General features: G+C 45.0%; 1 protein-coding gene across 1 annotated transcript in view; it reads left to right on the plus strand.

The window, feature by feature from the left end:
- WDFY4 (WDFY family member 4) overlaps positions 1-17,771 on the plus strand; it is a 279,600-nt gene that overhangs the window by 14,109 nt on the left and 247,720 nt on the right. Inside the window, exon 2 of the mRNA XM_003801656.3 lies at positions 10,252-10,502. Coding sequence (XP_003801704.1) covers positions 10,269-10,502 — 234 coding nt within the window. The 5' untranslated portion in view covers positions 10,252-10,268. The remainder of the gene's footprint in view (positions 1-10,251; positions 10,503-17,771) is intronic.

Below are 17,771 nucleotides of genomic sequence, written 5' to 3' on the forward strand. Positions count from 1 at the left end.
TTCAAAATCTCTCTGAGGCATCTCCTGGGTGGGGGGCTTCAAAGTGTGGCCCCTGGACCAGCTGCCTTGGTGCCTCTTGGGAACTTGTTAGAAATACAAATCCCTGGGCCCCACCCAGACCAACTGAATTGAAAACCCTGGGTCTGGGGTCCAGGAATCTGGGTTTTCACCATCTCTCCAGGTGATACTGATGAATATTACAGTTTTAGGACCACTACCATCAGCAACAGGTTCCCCAGGAGGGCAGGTTTTATGCTAAAGCTCTCAACTGTTCCCCTCCAAGTGCCACTTGAGGCTGGCTGTTAGCCAGGTGAGGCATGTGGAGGAAACCTCAGGACACCTTGACCTTCTACAAGCTTTTCCTCAGGGGCCCATGTGGGAAACTCAAGGCGACCATTCTGTTTAGGCTACTTTTCATGTCCGCCTACTTCCCTTTTCTTTGTATCTTAACAGTGTGCTCTGGGCCCCGTGCACACTCTACGGGAATCCCAGTGCTCCTACCTACTTTCTGGAAATCCTCAGGGCCTCTGCCCTCCAAGCGACTTCTGTCTCCCATTTTCTCTGATCTTGTCAGTGAGCCTCATGGATCCCCCTTCTGTGTGACAACCGTGCTCTCTGCCCAGAGCTAACCCAGGTGTGGAACACAGGGCCTCTGCAGCTCATCTCCCCACGGTCCTTCCAGCATAATGCCATTTGCATGGCAAAGATTTCTAGTCTCCGGCCAGAAGGGAATTTATACAGCACCCCTGGAAACACTGGTTGGGACTGTGCCTAAGCATGCTGCTCAAACTCAGGGTGACTCTCTCTTCCTCCCTGCTGCCTGTGTGTCTGGGCCTTATAACAGTCCTTGTGCCATAGGCTTTTGAGAGAATTACATCAGTTTATACATGCAAAGCCTTTGGCTCAGAACCCAGTGTGGAGCAAGCATTCCAGTAGGGGTAATAATTACTGTTATTTTATTGTGGTCATCAAAGTGGATGAATTATACCCTCTTCCTTTAACTGAAACTCTATCTATCTATCTATAAATTATAGTAAAACATCAGGGAAAAACTCAATTTAATTCAAGCTGGAGGGAGGGAGGAGGAAGGAGGAGCAAAAGGGGAGAGGGAGGAGGATTGGTGTGCTCCCACCTGACAGGCACAATGTCAGAGTATATGATACACTTCTGGGGTAAGGGGCACACCTACAACAGGGATCCTACCTAACAAACACAAACATCGTAACCCAATGGTTTGTGCCCTCATATTAATCTGAAATTTAAAAAAAGAAGGAAAAATAAATTGTGGTAAAATATACACAATATAAAATTTACCATTGTAACCATTTTTAAGGGTCTGGTTCATTAATAACCATCACCACATCTAGCTTCAGGACATTTTCATCTTCACAAACTGAGACTTTGTGCCCATCCAGTGCCAACTCTCCTTACCCCCTTCCCCGTCCCCTTAGGTCCCACATATACATGGAATCATATATGTGTCCTTCTGTGACTGGCTTTTTTTGCTCAGCATAACACCCTCAAGTTTCATTCATGTTGTAGTGTGTGTCAGAACTTCCTTCCTTGTAAAGCTAAATAATATCCACCCTCCCATACACACACCACATTTTATTTGCTATCCATTCATCCACTGATGGACACTTGGGCACTGGGTTGTTTCTCTCTTGGCTTTTGTGAATACAGCTGCTATGAACATGGGCTGGGATCCTGCCCCAGTGTAGGATCCTTTGAGATCCGTGGAGCTGGCAGCCATAGACTGAAGAAAAGTAAAGTTAGAAGAGGTGAGCGATAAAGAGACAGGACACGTAGAATAGAGTTTTCAAAGGCGAGGAACATAGGGGACCACTGCTAGTCTGTGGGATTCACAGCAGATGGCCCTGAGTGTTTGTTCCACTCAGCTTTCATTGAAGGCTATTTGCTCATTTAGCCCAGAGGGTAAGCTGAGGAAGACAACAAAAATGTCAGCAGTTGGGTGGCATCTGTGGCTCAAAGGGGTAGGGCGCCGGCCCCATGTGCTGGAGGTGGCGGGTTCAAACCCAACCCTGGCCAAAAACTGCCAAAAAAAAAAAGAAAAAAAAGAAAAGAAAAAAAACATCATCAGTTTATCTGAATAAGCATGTTAGTTGTTATTCTATATATAATCATTAACTTTAAGGGTCTGAGCAGCCTTGAGAAATCCGAAATCTGAGCCTGGTATGGGGGCAGCCTCCGGTCTGTGGTCACACACACAGATTCCTTGGGGGAAATTAATCCTCATTAGTTCATTAGGAGCAGACGCCACAGTGTCAGTTATCCTCTGAAGAATCAGTGGGACAGAAGAATTTTACTCTGAACTCTACCACAGAGGCATCTTCCTCTGTTGATAAGGGAGTCCATAAGCCCTCCTGCCCACATTTCAGGGCTTGAGCTGTTCCCCTGATCTCTGCCCTGGCCGTAATACAAATCCCCACAATGGATATTTGCTTTGGCTGTTGAACGGGCAGGGGACAGCCTAGTTGATGTTTCTTTCCAGTCCTTGCCGTAGCCTCCTCTATGGCCATTGGTCTGAGTGTTCACAGACCCAGCAGAGGTGTTAGACCCTTAGAGGCTAGGCTGTTAGGAAAGGCAGAAAAGTGCTCAGATAAAGAATTTAACTTCTGGTTTAAAAGTAAACTAGACAGACTGCTTTTATTCTGCCTTGCTTAGTTTATTTCTGTTTTTCCCTTTTTTGGGAGGGTGTTTTCCCTTTCCAAAAATGGGGTCTTCAGTCCCCATTCTGCATGCAAACATGGGTATATAAGGATTTATGTCTTTGCTTTCAATTCATTTTGGCAGTCTTTTACGTTTTATAATTGACCACCTTGTTCATTGTTACAGTCAATTGGACAAAATCATCAATGATAAATATAGTCTTTATAATCGAATACCAAAGCGAGTGGAAACTTAAGCGCAATCTATGCTCTTGATCAGTGTGGAGACCAAGGCCCAGGAAGGGCTCTGAGTGAGCACTTGTCTGAGTGTGGCTTATGTTCACTAGACTCTTGGTCCTGTCCCCAGTTCTGGGGTGCTCTGGAGGGAGGGAGTATGGTTGAGGAAGAGCCTGTGAGTTTGGAGTTAGACACACAGAACTTGCTTTGTGGCCCCTGGAACCTATCTGAGCCTCTTTCATGTACTTGCAAAATACTGCTTCTGTTTGCTCCCTTGATGGGTGCTGTTGTGAAGATAAATCGAAATGATACAGAGATGAAAATCACTCTGTCTCCACTGCCCCCCTTTTAAATTTTAAATTTAACTTGTAAGATCTCCTTCTAATATGAAATGGTGGGGTAGAAGGAAGCAAGGCCTAGGCCCATCCTGCATGTGCTTTTGGAAAAAGAATGGCTTTGTTCTTTTCTTATTCTGGAGAGTTCTAGGTTGAGACCAGAACCTTGCTGAAAAGAAAGCAAGAAAGTTCGGCCCTGCTGCCATGCAGGGAGGCAACTGACTTTGGAGTGAAAGGGAAAGCAACCATTTACAGACAAGCGAGAAGTTTCTGTTCTATTCTTTATCATCTGGTTTACAGGCCTCCCCAGCTCCAAGGCCTGAGGGCTGCGGCCCATTGTGTAGATGGCAAATAGGCAGTTTCTGCACCTGGAGTTTATAATCTGGAAATGAGAATAGTCAGACGCTGACAAGAAAGGGGGGAAGAATTTTAATGTTTAATTTTATCAGAGCAACTCTGTTTCCAGGCCTGGCTTCTCTGCAGAGTGGGACGATTCCCAGGCTGCCCTGCCACCTACCCCTTAGGGTCTTCCGTGGGTCTTCTTGGTCCAGGGTAGCTTCTCCCCACAATAGCTTCTTGGCATCTATCTTACTTCCCAGGGCTGCTAGATCACATCTCAATCCTCAGACACCTCTCTGTCTGCAAGCCACTCAACAGGAAGTCAGGGATGAAAACACTCTAGCAACATGTTGATTTAGCAGCCCAAACATCAACACCCCAACAGATGCTTCCGGCCCCAGAGGTACCCCTCAGTGGGGCAGCTGTGTGAAGGGTGCCTTATGCAGGTCATTATAAAACAGAACCCAGATGATGCTTCTTGGCCCCATGGGTCCCACGTGGCTGCTACCAGCCCTGGTATTGCTGAGGTCACAGGGCATCTCTTCCTTTCAGGGTCACTTCAGACTTGTCATTTGGTTTCTCAGATGGGGACCCTGCTCCTGCTCCATGCCCCAACCTGACAAAACTGAGCTGGAGTGTCACAAGAGCCAAGCTGACCCACACTGCGAAACAGTCCAGCTCCCAGAGAGTAGACCTGGGACTCCCTGAAGCCTCTTGTCCTCTCATCCTACATAGACACCTATTTCTCTCCCTCCCCTAAAAGCCTCCCTCTCCAAGGGGACTTTCAGGGTGGAAAGCCCTCTCCCAGCCTGCGTGACCTGGCCAAGGAGTTTGCCAAGCCCTTCTCTCTGTCCTCAGCTCTGAGTGAGCCCTGGTTTGAGTTCAGCTGCCTGGGTGCACTGCTGGTGCCATGCTGGGCATTAAAGCTGGGCTGTCCAGAGACTTGAGGTGGCTTCTGCTCAGGCCACTGATTGGTGATGTGGCCCCAGGAAAGTCACCTCTCTGCTTCCTCCTCAGTACTGTTGTGGATGAAGGCTGCAGGCAGCTAGCTCCTAGTGGGTGGTGGCCGATTGAATGAAGAGGTGAACATAGATGCCTGCACCAAATGGGTGCTGAAGAATGCCAGTCCCGGGCCCAGCAGTGGCCTGCTCTGAGCCCTCAGCATCCTTGACAGACCCTAAGAGGAGGACATACTGCTGTCCCCATTTTAGAAATGTGGACCTCGGGGCAGCAGTGGGTTTCTTCACTTGATCTAAGCCCATTATTTGCAGACCCCAGCATCTGCTTCCTGCCTGTGCTGGGACAGGCTCCTATTAGAGCAGGGTCCTCCAAGCCCGGCCCTGAGGTGACAGTATTTGTTTAACTTGTTAATTTTTGTGAAGGGGCCATGAGTTTGAATTCCCACAGGAAAAGTCACTGTGGGGGGAGGTGTGTGTGGGGGACAAGGATTCTGTCTTTATCTGAAATTTTTATATATATATGTATTTTTAATCACAGATGTTTGGGTGTTAATTCGGATTTTTAAAAACAGTGTATTAAATCATTACTTTTGCACTCCTTTCAATCCTGTGCCAGGGTAAGTGCCTCTTCACCTCCTCAGCCTGGGCCCAGCCCTGCCCAGTCCTCCCCTGGGGACCTGACTTGTCCCTTCCCTGTCCAGGTACGGAGCCACTGCTGGCACTCCTGTGGGGCACTGCTCGCTAATGAGGAGGATTAGAATGGTTTCTTCTTGCCGTTCTTCATGCAGGCTCTGAGAGGCTACTCCCTGTTTCCTTCCCTTTTCAAATAAAACTGAAGCAACTGTGGAGTGATCAGAGATCCGCAGAAGGGCAGGGGACGGGGGCAGCCACACCTGGGCATCTGAGTCAGCCGTCCCTGCCACGCCGTTTCACGGATCCGCATTTATTAGAGATTCTCATTTTTCAAAACTCTCAGTCTATTTAAGAGAAGAGGCATCAAGTGTTTCACTTCAGTAAACAGACACAGCTTCTACGTTGCAGAGAAGATCTGGGGTGGTTTGTGATCCTTGCCCTGGGTATCCTGCTCTGTTCCCTGCTCAATGCTGTGTTGTATTCTGACCTGACCGGTCCCTCTGACTTAACGCTTGGTGTGGGGAACCGAACGCGCCAGTTAGTGCTGCTTGCAGGTGTGGCCACAAAATGAATTTTCTAAGATGCAAATAGCACTGAGCTCAGCTGTAACAGCCACCTGGTGGATGGGTGGCTCTGGGTTGGGCTTGGGGCTGGCTCTGTTGGTGCCTGGGATGGCAGTTTGATTGGGACGTGGTGGCTTTCAGGGTTTGGGAGAAATCCAAGAATGTTGGAGCAAAAAGAAAGAACTTGTTCCAAAGAGGGGCCTGGGCTGGGGAGAGAGAGAGAGATTTGGGTGCCATCAGTCAATAGGTTAATCTACTCATCGATTAACTTGTACTTTCCTTCATTATTCCTTCATTTTATGGGGCATTTACTCCATGCCAGTCCCCAATAGTGGTGTGATACTCTTGCCTTCACAGAGCTAATGCTTACTGGATATGTGGCTTTCGGGGTACTTACAGCCACGGGAAAAAGCTGAGACCTCCTTGACAAGGAACTAGGGAAATGAGAAATAGAGTTTGACGCCAGAGTAGAAGCTGCAGGGAGCTAGGAAGGGGGTTTGGCAACAGACAGACACACGGACAGACAGAAATGTGCCCAGCTCCTCACACTGCAGCAGATACAGAGCAGAAATAACCTAGAGTGTTTGCTGTTGTTTCAGCAAATCAGCAGGATTAAAAAAAATAACAACTAAGAAAATGTGAACTCCTATACTGCCTGCAGGAGGACTGTCCATTCGCATGGTGCTTTAGGAGAGGCCACTTGGAAATACGAATTAAGAGTCTGAATAGTTTACTTACCTTTAGACCCAGTGATTTCCTTTTAGAAATGTGAGACTATATTACAATGTTATTTAATCGTGAATCCATGGAAAGACTTAGACAACTCATTGCAATATTTTTTATAGTGGTGAAAAGTATACCTTTTAAATGTCTCAATGTTTATTAAATAAACAACCAGCATTACTCTATGGCCACTAAGCAGCCATTAGAAATAAAGGCACTGAGGATCCTGAATGGCATGGAAAATATTTGTGATGAGTTGTTTTGACAAAAAAATTGCAAAATAATTTATGAGATAAAGGGATGGAGAGAAGACACTTGCAGTTTTTAAAACTAGCAAGGGACCAGCTTCTAGATTATGTAAAGCAGTAAGAAAAAGACGAGGAAGGAGAAATAAGCCAAGGTCGTGAATAGTCAGTTCACAGGGAAGGGACCACCGAGAGGCTGACAGGTGTGTAAAGAGATGCTCAGCCTCACTGATAATTTACAGAAATGCAAATTCCAATGACAATGAGGGCTCGCTTTCCTTCACTCATATTAGCAAACCTTGGGAAGTTGTGTGGTGCCAAGCAGGGGTGGCAAGGAGGTGACCCAGGACCCTTCAGCTGCTGGGGATTGGCTTGTGGTCTGGTGCCAGCTTTCTGGAAGTGTCTCAGCCAGCGGTGCTTGGTGGAAATGAGCAGGTATTAACCTTTAATTCAGTCCTGCTGCTCTTGCAAACACATGCAGAGTCAGTCACATGCAGCCCGCAGAGGGGACCAACAAAAGATCTTCCACCCCAGCCTGTGTGCAGTAACGGAAGTCATGGATAACTTAGCCTCCTGTCACTGCAACAGCCAACAAGGAAAATGGGCACGTGATGTCTGCTTTGGAACATGAGGCAGCAGTTAGAGGAAATGAACTGGCAAACAGAGCCACGTGGTTAGGTCTGAGGACATAATGCCGGGTGGAAGGGTGAGATGCGGAAAAGATGCAGAAGATCATTCAGTGACTTGAGATGCCCCAAACCAGGTCCTGTGTGTGAGGCTTTATGAGGCCCTGTGCTAGTGCTCCACGGTACACATACACCACAGTTTACTGATCATGGGTTCATGGGTTGATGGGCACTTGGTTTGTTTTTAAATCTTGGCACTTGTAAATTGAGCTGCAATAAACAATCTAGTGCAAATGTCCTTCTGATAAAATGATTTTTTTTTCTTCTGGGTAGATGCCTAGTAATGGGATTGTGGGATCAAATGAAAGGTCTATTTTAAATTGTTTGAGGATTCTCCATACTTCTTTCCAAAGAGACTGTATTAGCCATAAAAAGGATGGAGACTTTACATCTTTTGTATTAACCTTGGTGGAGTTGAAACACATTCTTCTTAGTAAGGTATCACAAGAGTGGAAAAGCAAGTATCCAATGTAGTTGATACTAATATGAAGCCAGTAGATGAACTAGCCAGCAGACTAATGCCCAACAAGAGAAAGACTTGATTTAATTCAAGTTGCGGGGATGGGGGCAGGTGAGAAGGGAAAGAGGAGAGGGGAGGAGGGGGGGGATTAACGTGCTCTTACCTAATGGGCCCAAAGTAAAGGTATATGGCACGCCTTCCCCCCACCTCCTGGGGGCAGGCACAACTACAACAGTGACCTTACCTGAAAAATGCAGACATTGTAACCTAATTGTTTGAGCCTTCATAATAATCTAAAAAAAAAGCCCCAATTAATAGAAAAAGAATAATAAAGAGGATATTTTTATTTTGGAAAAAAATAAGACCCTGTGCTAGAGAAATAATAGATATTGAGCAGGTGGGTGGAGGGGGCGGGGAAGAAGGGAATGAGGTGGGGAATGAAGGTCCCAGGAATAAAGGAGCAAAGGGACAAAGCCAGAGGGGAGCCCACTCAGGTCAGGGAAGGGGCTGAGGGTGGGAGCAGCCACATCTTCTTTTGGTCGACCCCCCAAAAGGAAACAAATAAAATCCCCCAGAAGCCCACAGCCAAGCACTCAACAAAAGTTGAAGTATAACTAACAAGTCTGCTTCCACAGCATTGCGGGTTTGTTTGTTCTTTCTTAAACCATATATTCGTAGATAAAAGCTGAAATGTCAGCAGTCGTTTTTTCTGGGCATGGGCAAGTTTTATATTCTTCCTGATATTTGTTCCTTCTCAATTTTTGACAATAAACTGACATGGCTTTTGTAATAGGAAAGCAGTTTTTTTTTTTTTTTTTTAAATGGAGCGAATAGGAAGTGTGTGTGATCAGAGAGGCACCAGGGCAGACGAAGTTCTGTTCATAAGGGGAAAGGGGGTCTCAGCGAGAGGATGGGGAGGGGCCCATTCTCATCTGCAAAAAATGTGCATCTGGGCTACAGTTAAGCATGATGTCCCCTTCTGCTGTTGTAGCCAAGGGCAAAATCCTGGGACCCAACTCTGCATGTCCCTCTGGCCACTACGCTGTGATTGTCAGATGCTGGCTGGCCCCAGGTTGGACTCCTACACAGTGACGCTGAGTTTGGGGACGGATTTTTTCAGGGAGCCCGGACATTCTGGTCTCTTCTTAAAGTTAACTATATCTAGATAAGCATATCATAAACAAACTTTGTGCTGCTGGGAGTCAATCACAACTCACCTGAAAGTTTGATAATTGGAAAGTCTAGGACACAAACAAAGGTACCTCTTGAAGGTTACTATCTGCTCTGTCAGTCTTCGGCTATTTCATCACCTAAGCTCTTGTTCTTTTTTTGCTTTTTTTTTTTGTTTTTGTTTTTGTTTTTGTTTTTTTTTTTGGCTGGGGCTGGGTTTGAACTCACCACCTCCGGCATATGGGACTGGCGCCCTACCCTTTTGAGCCACAGGTGCCACTGAGCTCTTGTTCTTATGCCTACGACTTGAGGCTCCTGGCTTGTATAAATTGCTCCTGTGTGCACTTTTAAGAGAGTATCACCCCTAAACTTGAGGATTTAAAGGGTTATCTGGAGAACAAAGTTCTCCTCATTCTGCTGAGAATGAGGAATTGCTATCCTTTCTGACTAATGGTAAAAAAGAAGTTATAGATTAAGTTATAGAAATACATGTCTCCACAAACACTTGTAAAATATTTACATAGCTCCTTTATTCACGCTTTTTTTTTTTTTTGAGACAGTCTCACTCTGTTGCCTTGGGCAGAGTGCTGTGGCATCATAGCTCACAGCAACCTCAAACTCTTGGGCTTAGTGTCCTAAGTAGCTGATACTACAGGTACTTACCACAATGGCTGGCTAGTTTTTTTATTTGTTTGTTTTGTTTTTTAGTAGAGATGTGGTCTCACTCTTGCTCAGGCTGTTCTTGAATGCCCGAGCTCAAGTGATCCACCCACCTTGGCCTCCCAGAGTGCTAGGATTACAGATGTGAGCCACCATGCCCACCCTACTCAAGCTTTTAAAAGAGACGCATCATCAGGTAATAAAAAACAAAAAAAGAGTTTAGTATTAAAGGTTTGTATCAACCGATACCTGTGTGTGTGCCTTTGGCCCAGTCTGTTTGCTTACTTGTATGGAGAGATTAAGAACAGCCAATCATCTCTGTCTGTGTGCGAGAGGCTGTATGAGGGGCCCAGGGCAGCACCTGATGGGCACCAGGGTGTCCATATAGATTACTCACATCTAAACTGAGCCCCTTTTTTAGAAAAGCCTTCCCTATTTAGTCAGTTTCAGATTCTTAGGGGAACCATCCTCAGTAGGAACTGGAGCAAATGAGTACTGTACCTTGTCCCACAACCAGAGTCCTCAGGAAGTGATGTGACAGGACTTTTCGATTTTGCTTGTTTTGAATTTAGAGCTGCTTGGCCAAGGCATGGAGGCAGAAGATCTCTCAAAGGCAGAAGACAGATCTGAAGATCCAAGTGCCAGAAATGGAGACCAGGACACTGTTACACAGTCGAATTTCCCGGTTGGAGGGCAGAGCCCTGGCCCGACAGCCCTCTGGGACACATTGGAAAGGCAATTTCTGGAATATGAGCAGTTGAGTGACAGGAGCCCGGATGAACGTCAGAAGAGCTTGTTAAGTCTTCTACCCCTGTTCCTAAAGGTCAGTGTCCTTATTTTTGAAATTGTAAGGTGGTAACAGTGCTCTGGGAACACTTCTGGGCTGGCTGGAAACTGAAGCTGGTGGTTTTAATATCCTCACAAGTGGCTTCTGTTTGGTCGCTGTCTTAGCCTGTTCACGCTGCTTTAGTAAAATACTATAAACTGGGTGGAGTATGGACAACACGTATCTATTTCTCACAGTTTGGAGCCCGGAAAGTCCAAGATCAAGCAGATTCAGTATCTGGCGAGAGCCTACTTTATGGCTCATAGATGGTACCTAATGCAATGAACTCCTGTGGTGGAAGGGGTCGGGGGGGGGGCTCTCTTCAGGCTTTTGTATAAGGGCATGCTTATACAATTGTCTTCTAAAGACCCACCTCCCAATCCCCTCTCTTGAGGTAGAAAGGATTTCAACATACGAATTTCGGGTATAGGGGGGATGCAGTTATTCACACTCTAGCAAGAGTGTCTCTACCAATGGCAAGCTTAGTGGCGAGGGGCTTGAGAAGGACAGACAGTTGGCTCTCTTGTAATATTGTTTCTTTAGCTAAAAAATTACATTGTTCAGCCACAATCCCAGCTTAGGAGCCATAGAAGAGTTCAACTCCTTTGGAAGTTTGGAGAGTAAGATGTGCTCTGGCACATGAGTCGTGGGGATAGCTAGTGACCTCACACTCGAGAAATACCAACAACAAGGCCTGGGACAGCCAGAGTGGCTTGCAGCAAATTGTGCCAATGATGCAAACCAAGGGATGATCAATGGGACACACCAGGCTATACCTCCTTTTCCTGGACAAGGGCACATTGGGGAAGCCCAGCCTGTCAGTCAGATTGGCCTTCCGACCAGTGGCAGCTGGCAACAGGTTAGGTGCAAGGCATTCCCCTTGTTATCTGGAAATAAAGCTTCTGACAGCAAGCTCTGCCTTATAGTTGAAGGCTAGCCATACAGTTGAAAATGTATCCTTTTATAATACTTAGTTTTACTAAGTTTTTGCTTTTGTTGACTTTTGGTTTGGGGTTATAACTGAAAAAGCATAAACCAACAAAACATTGAAGGCATGGAGAATGTGATTTGCTTTTCACATCTGAACATAAACTAAGACAGAGACTTTGGCAGGTTCCGATTGGGATGGCATCATTGATATATGTCATCTAACTTGTTCATCAGGAATATTTAAAGATTCCCAAAGATGATGCAAAATCTTCTTGAAACTGTAGGATGCATTGCACACTTAGCACGTCTTTCTGAAAAACATTGGCAAGTAACTTACTGTCCATGAGTTGATTCATTATTTTCTCTCATGTTTTGGTCTTGTATCCCCACCCATTTTACCGTTTGGGTAACTAGGGCCCTGCCTACCCTGAGCACTCCCGATCCAGGAAGCGTCAGCCTTACCCCAGGTCCCAGATCAACTTTGCCTTATGGAAGGAACAGTGTGAGCAGTCCCCACCCACCAGCACCAACCGCTAGGAATGTGTGTGGTTTGGTCCCTGCTGAGCTCCTGGCCCTGTCCTGTGCCTTTTCCACCCTCCCTGGGCAGCCAGACTCTGCACCCAAGAACCCGGACTTGGTTCTTCTTCACTTCTCTCCCTTTTTGTTGATTTGAGAATTTATTCATTTGTTGTACAAACAGTTATCACCCCCTATACTCTGTCCTAGGGCATGGGCTGTGGAAGTGAAGAAGGCGGATAGGGGTTTTGCTGTCATGGCCCTGGTCCTGAGCAGAGGATACTGAATAGCACACTGAGTGTATTTGTGTGGCCTGCAGGGATTCAAAATGAATTCACAGCCATTTATTCAAAATGGAGGGTTTTCACATGAAAATTGGATGTCTAATTTCTCTCGAAAATGTTGATAAGGATCCCCCAGGCCCCCACTCAGTGACATCTTTCACCCAACCCGTGTCACTCCTTTATATTATCTCATCCTATAGGCACCATATATAGGGGTTTCTATTATAACTAGTGTTCCCATTGTTCTGTTTCCTAAACCCCGTCCTGATAATTGGAGGCATAATGGCCCTGTGTCGAGTCACATGGAACAGGGCTCATGTGCTGGCTCCATCAGTAATTAGTTGTCCATCCTTGAGCAAGTTACTAAGTATTGCTGAACCTTGGTTTCCTTGTCTGTAAAGCTAAATGATACCATTTTGCTGGGCAACTGTGAGGGTAAAATAAGATAATGATTATAAGGTCCACAAGGTCCATAGTTCATGGAAGATAGACACAATTCCATTACCTTTCTGCCAGATCCTAATTGCACTTGTGCTTAAACGATTGAGATCCTGTTGCCATGATCCCCCAAACTACTGACACTGTCTGCTACTTTTTGAATCTCTGGAGCTCCCCTCTGATAAACCCTGGAGAGACAGAATATCACAGGCTGCTCATAATTTTCTTAATATCTATATTCTTTTATTATGCCCACAAAACATTATTTCTATGAAGTTCTGACTGATAATACCCTGCCAGAGACAGAGCTTCAGCCTTCTTAATTAAGAGTTGGCAGTGAACAGAAATATGGGGAAGATGGAAGGTTTTTCTCAGGTAGCGTGCAGATAAAATCTGGCCTGTACACAAACACTTGAGAACATTCATTGGAGTTTTTAGGCCCTGGTGTAGGAAGTCAAGCTTTCAACCACTGTGCTCTGAATTATGACCATTAAGCAGTACTCTTCAAGATTGTTTAAGAAGAGGCCCCTTGGAAATATCGGAACCTAAAACTTCATGCCATTTCCTGTGGACTATGGCTCTTCATGTCAAAGCCTTATGCACATATTGGTTGTCATAGAAACTACACCCCATCTGGGTACCCAGGAGGCTCCTGAGTCATGTAAAAGAGTCCTGAACGAGTATGTGTGATGGAGCTTGAATCTACACCCTGCTCTTTTCACTTTGGGTCCAAGGAAAATTAAGATGATCTGGAATATTCTTTGTTTTAAGGCAATGCACACCAAAGATTTTGAATTATTGTTCCTGCTTGAGAAGGGCCATGTTCCTGAGGTGCAGGGTCTTGTCTGACCAGTTCAGCCTTTTTTATAGTCAGATCCATCATGGAAGGGGTGATCTATGTTGTAGTTGGGATGGGGTAAAGATGGACAGCTGTGCATGCCCACCTCAGTGGCTGCCACCTGCATCAATTTAGTGAGTTTTGAGATTTGACAATAGACATGGTCTTGTGTAGCAGACGTCCTCAGAGATGCATCTTAGACAAGAACGTCCCTTTAGCCTGTTTGGTTTACTACCATGTCTGACTCCTCCAAACACACGTCAAGGGATGAACTTTCTCCTATCCCTATCATTATTTTTATAGAAATTTGCATTAACTGCTAGGCAAGTGCAAAGGTGGGCTTGGTGTGTACTATTGGAAATCCCAGCCCTATTGCCTTTGAGTTGAGGAAGGACTGCAGGGTTGCTAACCCACTCAACATTTTGGCAAACGTCCAGGTGATAAAGACAGCCTAACAGGGAGCTGCCCCAGGAGTGTGAATGAGAAGTGAAGTTCTCATGCAGAGCAGCAGCAGGCTTCCCCTTTCCCCCAGGGCTCTGTGTTCCTTTTTCCAGGTCAAAGAGGAGTTCTCAGCCCAGGCAAGTTGAACAGTGTCTCAATCTTGATCTGATCTTGGGTCTGATCTCCCCAACCATGTCTTTTTTTTTTTTTCTTTTCTTTTGCTTTTTAGTATTACTTTATTCTGTCTTTGGCTTGTGCTAACAAAACTATTTATTAGAATTGAAGCTGAGGGGTAAAATAGATGCCCTAGGTTCAAATAGCTAGCAAAGGACAGAATCAAGACTTAGACCAGGCACCCTGGTGCTCAGGTGAGTGATCCCTTTCACTGGACAGCTAAGTAATATCCACCAACTCTAACTAGCTAACTGGACATTCTGTTTAACGTTCATGCGTCCTTACAATAACCTTCTGAAGCAGGTGGCATTTTTATTGCAGCTTTATAAATGAGGAAAGAGAGGTTTAGAGAGGTTGCATAACCTGGCCAAGGTCCCCCACTTGTTTTAAGCTGGGCAGTGTGCTACAGGTGTGCACTGTTAACCACTGAGATGCCTTGCTCAACACTTGGATTCGTAGGATCAGGCATATCTGCTTTCCCATTCCTTATCCCCTGACTCACTGAACAATGGCTCTGCCTGGCTAAGACCTTACTTTTCCCATGGGCAGAAAAAAAATGTCACCCTCTGCACACAGGATGTTTGGATAGCTGGCTCCAGTATATTGCAGACAGGGAAGAGGTTTTGTTGCATCACACAGGAAGTAACACGGGGCCAAGGGCTACTGCAGAGTGCGGAGCAAAGGTTTTAGGAGAGATTCAGTAGGCTGTTGTCCTTTTCCTAACAAAAGCCTTGGACTTTGACCTTTTAAAAATCTTTCCCATCATAGGATCTCACATCTAGAGAAGGAGGCATTTCTCTAGAAAGTCTGGGCAGGTTTTTTTTTTTTTTTTTTTTTTTTGGCCTTTGGTTGAGTTTGCATGGGTGAAAAGAAAATTCTTGAGATCCTCACATTGCATAGAGATGTTATTTAGTAATAGATACAGAGAAAGTTAGAGCTACAGAAGTAGTTGATGATAATGCTTAGAATGTATAAGAGAGAAATCAGGAAGGAAGATAGAGAATTCCCAGAAATTGGTGTAAAATTCCTCATTATCTGGGAAGACTACCTTGGGGGTGGGGTTGAGACCACATTTAAAGAGAGGGAGATGCATGAATGTGGTAGATTAGAGATTTTATGAATGGGTTCTCCCTCCAAGAGGTGGAGACTGTGTCCCTGTCCATGAATCTGGATGGATCTGTGATGACGGGGCTAGTGAAATAGGGCAGCAGTGACATTTTCAGGCACAGAGCTCAAAAGACTCACAGCTGCCTCTTTCTACTACTTGGACTATTCACTCTGGGAACCTGGCTGCCATATGGCAAAGAAGTCTAAATAGCCCCAAGTACGTGCCTATGTTGAGAAAAACCAAGGCCCCTGACCTTGAGGCTGTACTTGCTGCTGACAGTCAGCATCAACCTGCCAGTTGTGTGATGCTCTACTTGGAAGCGGCTCTCTTAACCCCTGAGTGGAGCAGAGAAATGCCATCCCTGCTCAAAGCTTCCCAAATTATGGATCAGCAAGCAAAATTAATGATTTCTATTATTTTAGGCCATTCAATTTAGGGGTAATTTGTTATATAGCTACAAATAACTAGTATAGTGGGTAACATGGTGGAGGGGGGTGTGGAAATCCAACCATTTCCTAGTATAGAAGGATTGGAATTAACATTGCATTAGTTGTATTGGGAGGTGAGTGTATTTGTGTGCATGTGTGTGTGTATGTGTCCATGTGTGTTTTCATTCTCAGGCTAACTACCCCGCCAATGGTATAGAGATTATACCATTGGTGTGGTCAATCATTCTCATTAAAAACAAACAAACAAACAAACAAAACTGTGGATCTAACTGACAATTGAAGAAAGATAAATTTCATTAAATAAAACAACAGGGATAGCCAACAGTTACTTCAAGTGCAGTGTCCAGAGGGCACGTGGAAAAACACCCTTCCATGTCCAATGATTCTATATCACCTTAGACTGAAGCCTACAATATAGCTCTTCCTGTCTCAGGGAAATAACGTTTTAGCAGAGCTTTAATGCACCACTTTTTGGGTTGAATTTACAAAGGAGAGGGTCCATACTAGCATGGAAACCTAATGCAGCATCTCAGAAATGTTTTGAGCTTGCTTAAAGACAAAGTCCCCAAATTCTGTAGTAATAGAGTAACAGTCATGGTCATGCTGGAAAGCAGCCTGGCTCTCCCAGCCATTCAAAAGCTGGGTTTTTTCCCCCCAATTTCCTCAAGAGCTTTTCTTATTCCTTATTCTCCTTTGGAGACCAGAGCATCATTTTCTTTCCCTTCCTTTCGTGTGAGGGGACAGCCACACAGCATGGTGGTGCAGCTTTAGATAAAGTTAGTAAATAAAAGTTTTTAAAAAAAATATTGAGCAATATTCTCCCAGCATGTAAGTCCCAGTTTGGGGGGAAAAAAATTAGGGCCTTTTGGAAGCTTCCTTAACTCTTTGAGGTCCCCATGGTACCATTTGGAAAATGATTGGCTCTGTGCAACAAACAGCACCCCGGTGGCCTGAAAGAGTTAACGCAGCCTCCAGAAGTGCCCATTGCAGTCCCAGGAAGGAGCCGGAACCTTGGGAGATCTGGCTCAGAGTACAATTACTGTTCAGCTCACAGTGGCCCAATTTGCTTTATTGTAGAGTGCCTCCCGGAGTCCCACTGCTCAGAGATGATACAGATGCATCTGAGTCAACCGCCTGCAAATTGGTCTTTGAGGGGATTGCCAGAACAGGGAGGAGGCACAGGAATGTGTTAGAAAGAAATCATGGCAGAGTTCTTGGGTCTAGGGAGGGAAATCATCTTGCCACGGATAGTCCAAGCCCAAAGGACTAGCTGACTTTTTCTCTCCAGGGATTAGTATGTCTGAGTGACAGCTGGTTTCCAGGTGGCAGCTATAAGTTTTATAGACATGTAAATGCTACTTGAGTATGTTCACGTGTGTGTGAAATTATTTAACTCTTGAGTCTGCTACTGAACTGATTCTTTGGGCTTACCCTCCCCGAAGCCTCAGTTTCTGGAAAGTGGATATGAGAATAATTCCAACTTCAAGGGTTTGCTGTAGGGATTAGTGGAAATAATACATGTAAGTGCTTAGCCCAGCATTTGACACAAGACCAGCAGGCCATCATTTGGCCATTGTTGCTGGGTATTGTGAGTTTCATAATCATTTTGTTCACTTATCAAATATTTGTTGACAGTCGATAATATCCAATAGTGTTTCATAGTAATCTAGTATTTTGGTTATTTTGCCAAAGTTTTAATGCATTGTTTGTTTGTTTTATGTACAAAGGAAAGGGTCAACCATCTCTATTTGTGGGCTAGAAAAAATTTCAGACCCCTTCAAAGTTTTTCTCAAAACACAACACATGGGTATTCATAAGTTAGTGTATAAGAAATAGAACATTTCAGATAAACTAAAGCCCCTGAGTACACATTCTGTAACCCTTTTTCCTATCCCCCTACTCCAATGGTAACTAACTCCCACCTCAAAGTTGGGGTGCATCACTCCCTGTGTGGATGTACACTTCTGTTAGATGTATGTATATGTATATACATACACACACACATGCATTAGTAGTGTACAAAACAGTCTTACGTTTTTTGTAGACTTGTACTGTAATACACTTTTACAGCTTGCTTTTTCTTTTCTT

Source organism: Otolemur garnettii, unplaced genomic scaffold (genome assembly GCF_000181295.1).
Source record: "Otolemur garnettii isolate 467f Iridium unplaced genomic scaffold, OtoGar3 scaffold00217, whole genome shotgun sequence".
Classification (NCBI taxonomy): Eukaryota; Metazoa; Chordata; class Mammalia; order Primates; family Galagidae; genus Otolemur; species Otolemur garnettii.